General features: G+C 35.5%; 2 protein-coding genes across 4 annotated transcripts; one reads left to right on the top strand and one right to left on the bottom strand.

Moving 5' to 3' along the window:
- Positions 1 to 274: 274 nt before the first annotated feature.
- Positions 275 to 5,279, top strand: LOC107461292 (AT-rich interactive domain-containing protein 6). 3 transcript variants are annotated; one of them, XM_016079775.2, is made up of 14 exons: positions 275 to 598; positions 695 to 1,164; positions 1,244 to 1,377; positions 1,532 to 1,571; positions 1,852 to 1,904; positions 2,401 to 2,446; positions 2,894 to 2,986; positions 3,277 to 3,390; positions 3,514 to 3,565; positions 3,676 to 3,751; positions 4,328 to 4,394; positions 4,526 to 4,576; positions 4,736 to 4,828; positions 4,978 to 5,279. In XM_016079775.2, exons 2-14 carry the CDS (start codon positions 805 to 807, stop codon positions 5,080 to 5,082), a joined length of 1,284 nt encoding a protein of 427 aa, XP_015935261.1. In that variant the 5' UTR covers positions 275 to 598; positions 695 to 804; the 3' UTR covers positions 5,083 to 5,279. The 3 variants fall into 3 exon arrangements, with proteins under 3 accessions (XP_015935261.1, XP_015935260.1, XP_020984694.1); XM_016079774.3 differs by having other exon boundaries at positions 3,262 to 3,390; XM_021129035.2 differs by lacking the exon at positions 4,526 to 4,576 and having other exon boundaries at positions 3,262 to 3,390.
- Positions 5,280 to 8,248: 2,969 nt separating this feature from the next.
- On the bottom strand, positions 8,249 to 9,898 carry LOC107461293 (AT-hook motif nuclear-localized protein 25). Its single transcript, XM_016079776.3, has one exon. It carries the CDS (start codon positions 9,427 to 9,429, stop codon positions 8,437 to 8,439), a length of 993 nt encoding a protein of 330 aa, XP_015935262.1. The 5' UTR covers positions 9,430 to 9,898; the 3' UTR covers positions 8,249 to 8,436.
- Between the last annotated feature and the right edge of the window lie 357 nt (positions 9,899 to 10,255).

Raw genomic sequence — 10,255 nt, 5'->3', positions numbered from 1 at the left:
TCCTAGGCATTATATTTCTATGAATGATATTCTTAGTAATAAAATTTAATTTTTGAACTATACACCCTAGATGTAACCAAGGTGGTGGAGTGAGATAAACAATTAAAGTGAGAAGGATAAATGAAAACGATAATAATAAAAATATTTTATTGAAAAAATTAGAATAATAATAATAATAATAATAATAATAATAATAATAATAATAATAATAATAATAATAATAATAAGTATATAAAATTTCAAAATAATATAATTTGCAACGCAAGCACACAGAATGAAGGATAAGATGGTCTTTTGAGGTGAAAGAAGGTGGAATACAGTGGATCTGTGACGTAGAGCGGTGGTGGTAAGGAGGTGCGTTTTTAAGTTAACCGCCGTTGCGGAGGCTACTTTAGGGTCCCAACTCCCAACTACGAATCCTAAGTGAAGTCTACTGAACCCAACCACCGTTGGGTCAGCTCAGCTCAGCTCAGGTCTGCTTCTTCTTCTTCTTCTTCTTCTTCTTTTCTTCCAATATTCCATGCTTTCACACAAACACGCTCTCTTCATTCAACCAAGCTACATTGTCACTCCCCAAACCCTCGCCAATTCACCTAAGGTACGCTACGCAGCACATCACATTCACATTCACATTCAAGGCCTTGTTTGTTCCCCTTATAAATCGTAAACCGTTTTTCTTTTTTCCTTTTATTAGGGCTTTTAATTCTCGTCTTCTTCTACACCGCGACTCGAATTCCGTTAACACCCTAGCGGCACGATGCTCATGATTTAGTGCTTGAGTGGAGCTCAGGATTCCAGTCACCCATGGAGGATGGCCCCGAGCGGCTAGTTGAGAACTCTCATGAAAATTCAGAAATGGAGGTTGTTGACGATGACGATGCCGCTTTGCAGCGCCAGCACCATTCAGAAAAGGATCAGAATGTGGATTCCAACTCCCCTGCTCAGCTCCAACAGGATCATGTCATGTTCGATCGGCAAAGTGATGACAACAAGAATGCCAATTCTGCTCTTCTTTCTGTGCTAGAGACCAAGACGGATAGTAGTAACACGCGCCATGAGAATCGCTTTCAAGATCTTAAAGTCCATTCGCACCATGAATTGCTCACTCCGAAGCCTAAAGAGAGGAATGTTAGGGAAATGAAAAACGTGCTCCATGATACTGAGGTAATTTTAGCTAGAATACTTGGGTTGCTCATTCATTATAAGTTTCAAAGATTGTATTTGTCTTTGTTTTTACCTGCAGATGACTGATTATGATGAGTCTGGTTCGTACTCCGAACGAGAAGCATTTATGAGAGAGCTGGAGAGTTTCTATAGAGAGAGATCCTTGGAGTTCAAGCCTCCTAAGTTTTATGGAGAGCCACTAAATTGCCTCAAGTGCGTAACATATCTTTTCCAACTCATTGGAATAATCCATATCTTAATGGCATTGTAAAATCATGCTTGGCCTGCTCTTCCTATGTACATACTAGCTTTTGTTGTTTTTCTCACCATTCTGTTGGTTGATTTCTTACGTTATCATGGTTTGTAGGTTATGGAGAGCTGTCATCAAACTTGGTGGCTACGATGTGGTATGGATCCATCTCCTACATTAGTAGTCATACTTCGTCATTTTTTTGCTTGTTGTTGGTCATCCCCATCGTTCTCACATTCTAATGCTCTTTAATATTGCTGTCTATATAGTAAACTTCAAACCAAGGCTGCCTTTTACTACTATTCTTCCAGTGTCACAATCTTATCCATGCCTTTTCTACAACATATGATTATTGATGACATGTTTTGTGCCTTTCTTTTTTTAATTAATCATTCTAATGGGTGACAGAACTAATCTAACCTACTCTTTTTATGCAGGTAACTGGATCCAAGTTGTGGCGGCAAGTAGGAGAGTCTTTCCATCCACCCAAGTAAGTCTGTTGTTTTATAGTTTTGTGGCAGGATAGGGAATAGGGCATTGTGTTCCTTAAATTGACTAATTTCTTTTTGTCACTTGTGCATCATCTTCTATCAGCCAGAGCATCATATACTGAGTTTAGTTTTCACGGATTGTGTATGAAATACTTCAATCTTACATCATGGGTTGATTGATATGTATTTGGAAGGAAAGAAATGAAAATTTGCCTGATTATATATATGATTGTAATAAAAGAGTGTCGGAGCATGCTCACCTCTTGTGTCTTCAGTGTTCCCTGTATCTTACTATGCCTGCATAGCCCCACAGCTGGCTTTTGTGCTGTTTACTACCAGTAATAAATACCATATGAGCAATATGTCGTTTGTTGCAGCTGCTTGTTAGCATTAGCATATTAGCATAAATAGTTTTAAGAGATAAATAGCCTTCAAGAATTCATCTCAACGCCATATCCTTTGCTCATTGGGACATTGAATACATTTCTCTCGCAGGACTTGCACTACAGTCTCATGGACGTTTAGAATCTTTTATGAGAAGGTAATGTTCATTTTTTCAAGGAATTTTGCATAATAAATAGCTGTCATCTCTAATTATTGGTAAGACTGCATGTTTAATATTTCAAGCATTCATGAATTTGATAGAATTTCTAGCTATTGTTGATACCAAAATAGACTACATTTTAACAAGACATCTGATGACACATATATCATTTTTTGTTTGAATTGTTGTCTACTTCATTGTCTCCCACTCTTTAAATGTAAAAGAAACTAATCTGTATCCTGTCTCTTGTTCACCTTACCATCACATTAGCTGTCGTTGTCACAGGACTTCTCCAATACAAATGAAACTAAACAGAGTTACCATTATGTATCCTTTACTGCCTTGTGCCATTCCCATGTCACTTCTGAGTTCTGATACCTTTTCTATGCAACTTGCATGATCTGTTGATCTACTTTATTCCTGATGTTTTTTCAATTATGTCAGGCACTTTTAGAGTATGAAAAGTATAAGAGAGAAATTGGGGAGCTACAGCTCCCTGTTGGATCATTTCATCAATCTTCAAGTGTGGAAAAAGAGGTTTGTATTTTATTTTATTTTATTTTATTTTATTTTATTTTTTTGCTAGTTCTTAATTGCAAACTACCTTTTGTTTTCCTTTTGCCAAGCCATGGGCCTAATAAGTTATGAAACTGACTAAGCTTGTTCTTTTTCCTTAATTATATTGTATCTTACAAGAGACTCAAGTTGGCATGTGAAGCAATTGTGCTTCATATAAATGGGTTTGAACAAAATAGCTGCTTACCTGATAAGACATTGTTTATATATATAGCTATAATAATTTAATTTTGCAGACTGCTGTTTACCAGGCTCCAGGCTCTGGCTCTGGCAGGGCACGAAGGGATGCGGCAGCACGTGCAATGCAAGGTTGGCATGCCCAGCGCCTTCTTGGATATGGTGAGGTTGCTGAGCCAGTTATTAAGGTCTGTTGAGACCTATAAACTTTGCATTCTTATTTGTTTTGTATTTGTGTATATAGTTATATATATATGAATGTTTTATGGCAATTGTTTTATCATTAGAACTTGTGTAATTCTCTTGCATAGGATAAGAACTCCAATTCTACTCCGAAACGAGAAAAGAACCTCAAAAGTATTGGTATGCTCTCTATATGCATGATAAATCATTATTTGTTTATTTTCTTAACAACATACCCAATTGTTATTCAAATTGATTTTGAGCTCCTTCTACATGATTTGATGAATTAGGTATGCTAAATAAACACAGGACACCATCTGTTCTTGAGCATGCTGGGAAAGCTGCAAATATTGAAGGAGATAGACAGTTAAGTTTCTTGTCTTTTGAATTGATTGATATATAGTCTTTTCCATATATAGTCATTATTTTTGTGTCACTGTTCGGCCTTATCCATCCATGATCTTTGTTCATGTTAGTAGCAAGTGCCTAAAGTTCTCTCTTTAATAACTTCTAATATTGATATCTTTTTATAAAATATAAGATGTTGATTAAAAGTACTTTTGTTATTACAGAATAAACAGATACCATTTTTCTACTAGATTTCTTGGTTTACACCTTTACATAACAATAAAATAAAGAATTAACAATACAACACAATTCAGTGTGTCACAGTCAAACTACCCTGCCCATATCTTGAGACTTCTCCCTTCATGGTATTGTAAACCCCTCGTTCCCCAAGGTTTCTATATCTATGTCCTTCTTCATGGAAGGTTTTGTTAACTTGAAGCAACAGACTAGTAAAATTTTACCCTTTGGCATTTACTATTACTGCTGATTTCTTTATCAGTTTAACCATTTATAATTTGTAGTATCTACTTTGAAGCCAAAAAAGATATGTATGCATTTCATTCAAGTTTGTGACTAATGATTTTCATCTGGCAGATTGGTCACGGCAGTTGTAGATGTTGGACCCCCAGCAGACTGGGTGAAGGTCAATGTGCGAGAAACTGTAAGTCGGTTTCCTTTTTTATTCTTCGACTATCCCTGTCCTTTTGACAGATCACTTGCCTGATTTTCTCTCCCTTCTGAAGTAAATAGATAAATAAATGAACATGGAATGTTTGTTGTATCTATGTACAGAAGGATTGTTTTGAGGTTTATGCACTAGTTCCTGGACTCCTTCGCGAGGAGGTAATCGCTTTGGTTCTTTGTCTGTAAACGCTAAACAATAAATAGCAGTACCATGATATCATGTAAAATGAGTATTTCGTTTCCACTTATCGAAATTGTCTATTGCCTGTTTATTTGGTGTAAATTTTAACTGCTAACTAGATTTAAACCAATCCGCAGGTGCGAGTCCAATCTGATCCAGTTGGTCGTCTAGTTATAACTGGTCTCCCAGAACATGTTGACAATCCATGGGGAATTACCCCTTTCAAGAAGGTGAATCTTATGTATCCATAACAGAGTCTAGACATAATTCTATTTTCGGGCGAATACCTTAATGGTGACAGTAGTAGTAAAAGTTATAATGCTAGTACGGCAATATTTTAATTAACTTCTTCACTTTAAATATTTGTTTCTTGTTCCAGGTTGTGAACTTACCTGCAAGAATTGATCCGCTTCAGACATCTGCTGTAGTTAGTTTGCATGGCCGACTGTTTGTACGTGTTCCCTTTGAGCAGGGAGCTGTGTAACTTTTCTCCTTTCATTGGTTGGCTTCTTGAAGTTCATCACTCAGGACTTGAAATGTGCTCTACAACCAGGGCATCACTATGTATGGAATAGCGGAAACTGCCACCCAACTGTTATTATTGTTTTTTCATTTTTATTTTTATTTTTACTGTTAAATTACATTTTCACGGATGCAATATATATGCTTTGATTATCTTCATATCCTGTGCGCAAGTACAATTGCCTGTTCATACTTTATTTTGCGCTGCAGCATCATTAGTAGTGAGTGGTTAAAGAACTCCTGCAAAGACCAAAAGCGCGTTCTTAAGGAAGTTTTATAGGTTTTTAGGATTCGCAACTCTACATACTATAGAAGAGTTTAAAATTCCACAAAAAGAACAGATTATTTGTGTTTGATGTAAATATTTGTATGAAAACATTTTCATGCAAATATAATAGCTAAAAATTATTAAATGGTTTGTATATCTAACAAACTTATTTAACATATAATATATATTTATATTAGTTTTAATTTTTACATAAAGACATATTTCTATAAATATTTAGTTATGTTTAAAACATTAATAATCCTAAATAATTATACAATAGTGGGGCTTAACATATAATGAGCATTTTTTGGATTAAAATTGTAAATAAAAAATTTGGTCACTATAGAATATCTGGGTTTTTGTTTTGGTACTTAAAATTTTTCTTTAGTAAAATTTAGATTTTTTTTTTAATTTAATTGTTGGTGTTAGTTTGTGAAGATAATGGATGGCAAACTAAAATGTTGATATAGCAAGATGTGCATTAACATTTAACTTGTTATGTTAGCAATTAACAAAATGGGTATTTTATGGGGACCAAAATCTAGCGCTAGCAATTAAAACAAGAACGAATATTTTATAAGGACCAAAAACGTTTTAATTTTACTGGTATCAAACTCAAATGAAAAATTTTATAGGGATTAAAATATAAAACGGATATTTTATTATAGGAATACAAAACTTAATTAAACCTATTTATTTTCTAGTTTAAGATTCTAACATAATTTTAATAGTAGCGAGGGTTCAAACTTCAAAGTTCAAAATCTCACAAAATAAATATACTTTTTAGGGTTTCATTCAATTCTCTGAATTATTTATCTAGAGTTTAAAATTCTAAATAATTTTATGCTTTACAAAAGAAATTCTGTTTTAGGATTTAAAATCCCAAGTTATATATTTTTTAGTACGTGAAATATAAATAATTTTGTAGTAATGGGGGTTTTCAAACCCCTACAAAAGGAGCAAAATCTTTTAGGATTTTAATATCATAAATTTATGTGTTTTTTCATGATTTGAAAGTCTAAATAATTTCATAACAACTAAATGTTCAAAATTTTAACAAAATTAATATAATCTTTTAAAGTCTAAAACATTAGTTTATATAATTTTTAAATTTGAAACTTCAAATTTCATAGTGGAGAGTCAAATTAAAACTCTCTAATATATAGAGAAATGATATTTACACTATTTTTTTTGTACATTCTGTTTTAGATTAAGCTCTTCTAAAGTAAAACAGTGAAAGCTTAAGCAAAACATAATGCTATAACATTCCTTTTATAATATATATAGACTTCAAAAATCTTGTTATGAACTTCAATATTAGTGCAGTAATTTAGTAGTAGGTATAATTAGTCATAATCAAAATTTCAACATGTATTACTATACAAATGAACTAATATCAGACCACGTAATAGCTTTGCTCCTTAACCAGGCAAAAGAAAAGACAAGCCCAAAATGATTTAGTATTTCCAAGAAAAGTAAAAAACAAATGCTAACCTACATAATACTGCCTATTCCCAAATTGTTGACAGTGAATATAGATGTCTATTGCATGCATCACTTTTTAGGTTCCTTTCTTTTTTTCTTGCTACTCAATTAGTGGAAGTATATGAAGGCCAAAATTAAAGCATGCTATGCTGATTAAGGAGTACCTTGTGAATATAACATTTGTCTATGCCATGCGTATGTGTGTGTCTACACTCTGCACAACACATACATGGCAAATATAATTAACTAATATTTTTTGTAAAACTGAAATTCAGACAGCAATCTTGGGGACATGAATGAAATGAAAATCTAAAAAGCTCAACCTTTAACTAACCAGTTTCGATCAGGACATAATAAAATAAACCATTTAAAGAAATAAGATGAGATGCATATTCATTCCCAGTTCCAAGAATATATTTTTATACTCTACTCAAATTTCAATGTCACAGGCAGCTCCAATAATTCCTCGGTTTTCTTTTCCTCCAGAGGTTACAGTATGCAAATGAGTTAAGTGGTTGTTTCTCTCGGGAAAACAAACCCATCCACTATGCAAAATAGTTTTAATAAATGCGAAACGTTAAAATAAAATATAAAATAGACGTAAGGAAAACAATAGTATAATGAGATAATTCTGTGGTGTAGTATAAGTAGTAACTGACAGAAGAAAGTTCTTCAATGCAAATTAAGGGTGCAAGTCTTAGCCTTAAGACTTAATTTAGTCAAACTTTCAGTTGGAAGTTCTACTATACCTTGCTTCCCAAAGTAGAGAATATAACAGTATAGCAAGAACTAGGGTTACGTTTTTGGTGCAAAGAGGAACATGCTTTTCCGTTGGTGCTTTAGAGCATCAACGCAAAGCACATGGAATCAACAAATTAATAAATCTGCAATTTGAGGTTTCAGTGCTTCCTGATCTTATAACCTAACTGAACAAGTGCGATGATTAATTATTAGTTACACACTTACACTTAATTATACGACCTATCTAGTAGGGCATATAATAGAGTTATCAACAAATTAATATTATTATAGTATCATTAGAAATAAAATAATATTGTCCGTGCCTGTTTAGAGGCGTCTAAATTAAAATTAAACTGAAAATCATAATCAATTAAACAAAAACAAAGATAGATGATGGAGAAGCCACTATATGATTGATTCTTCATCAGGAGACAAACCAGCGGCGCTGTGGGACTAAGTTCTCAATATTATAATAACAATCATAAGATGCACATAAAATAATACTCCTGTCTCAATACTTAAATATATATGATGATTATAAGATTCTTTTATTTAATTTTTAATAAATAAACTAGCAAGCTGAGATCAGAAATTAATTAAGGTCAAAGATATAAAATATTGGGAAGCATTTAAGTACCAGAAATTAAACTCAGAATTGAAAGAGGGAAACACAGTAACTCACACAGATTCATGATCAGGTTAAATTATTTAACCTACTTAATTTTACATGTGTTCCAAATCACATGTATATTGTTCCACCACAATACTATATATTAATAGAAATATATAGATATAGATATACATATACATATAAGTTATTAGCTAGAACGGTGGAGGCTTGATCGCCGCTGCTGCACTTGCACCTGCACCACCACCACCGCCCCATCCAAATAGATCGCCGCCGCTGGGAAGCGACAAGGGATAGCCGCTTCTGCCGTTCAAACCCCTTCCTCCACCACCAACACCTGCAGCCGAATTGAAGAAAGAAACAGCGCGACCACCACTGCTGGCGCCGTCGGCGATCTGGCCAGTTACGCCAGAGGATTGCGATGCTGCAGGTTGTCGTTGGTGATTGAAGTGGTCATCGTCCTCACGAGGATCATCATCGTCCAAATTCAAAGGCAATCTCTCAAACATTGCATTTGCAAACGAAGCAGCCATCAGAACCACAACAGCTGAAGCCACAAGAGGAGCCACCACGTTCCCCCCGACCACCTGCCCTTGCCCGCCGGACAGGTACACCGAAATCCCTCCGGATCCAGGTGGAGCAGGCGGCGGGAGAATTGTCCCGGTGATGGAGAGGATCTCGAAGGTTCCGTGAAGGGTTACGACTGTGCCTCCAGGCTGGCGAAGCGTAACGTTAGCGAGGGTGCCAGTGCCGCTGAGGACGCAAACGCCTCTCCCCCTCCGGCGAGCGTAGGTGGAGAGTGCGTCGAGGAGCTCCGCCCCGGCGGAGACCTCAAGCACGTGACAGCGGAGTGCATTGGGGCTGTCCCGCGTGACTACGATAGGCGGTTTGGGCTTGTTCTTGGATCCTGCTGGACGGCCCCTCGGACGGCGCCCAGTTGAGGGTTCAGCGGATACTGCTCCGCTTCTTGAACCACCAGCAGCATCACCGTCAGCTTCAGCAGGTGCAGGAGGAGGAGGAGAGTCGAATTGTTGTTGGTGGTGGTGGTGATGCGTTAAGGGGTTGTTGTTGTTGTTGTTGTTGTTAGGGGTTTGGAGGTGGAGATTGAAAAGATGTGGAACAAAGCGCCCTAAATTGAAGTGATCTCTTCCTTCGTTATTGTTATTGTTGGTGCTGAACCCTGCCATACCCTCATCACTGCTACTTCTCTCCCACCACTTGTTTGCCAGCTTGCAAGAAGACGATGCCCTAGCAATTTCCAGCCATCTCAACAATTCTCATTAATCGATGGAAGGATTTTCTATTTCTATATGTATTCTTATTCTTATTCTTATTTATTGGGTAACGAGAGCGTGTGCGTGTCCGAAGGGAAGTATGAAATGAAACTGCAGGGTTTTGAGGATGAAATGGTGGAAATGGGGAAAGAAGCAAACAAATTGGCATTACCAAAGGTTTTGTATTCCCTGGCCAGCACAATCACATTCACACTATGACCTCACCCTCACTACTCTTCACGCTCACTCCGCAGCGCGTTACATTTCTCATCACCACCATTACGATTAATCACGCTTAAGAATCCACTGTATTACTGTGATTAATTAATTGACTTCGATGGCAAATCATTTTTCATACATGTCCCCTCACGCCACTCCCGTTCTCTCTACATACTATGCTTTATTTTCCTCGCTCGCCCGCTTAGCTTTCCATCACATTATACTGGACTAACTTTTTTTTTTTTTATTTCGGGAATTTATTTATTTATTCAATAGCGTATGGTATTAGTTGATTAGAAAATTGTGTTAAGACCATTCAAGTTTATTGGTTTTGTCTATCGGTTAGTTATTAATATAATATGCGGGTAGATTATTAAACTAAAAAAACTAATTTAAAAAAAATTGAATTGATGACTAAATAATAACTAAAAATAATAAATTTTAATAATATTTTAATATTTTTTTATAAACACAAAAATATTATTAGTATATTAAATTAGTTGTATTTATGTATAAATAT

This window comes from Arachis duranensis, chromosome 8, assembly GCF_000817695.3.
Source record: "Arachis duranensis cultivar V14167 chromosome 8, aradu.V14167.gnm2.J7QH, whole genome shotgun sequence".
Lineage (NCBI taxonomy): Eukaryota > Viridiplantae > Streptophyta > Magnoliopsida > Fabales > Fabaceae > Arachis > Arachis duranensis.
Note: the sequence above shows the minus strand (reverse complement) of the source record. Positions and strands in the feature narration are given on the sequence as shown.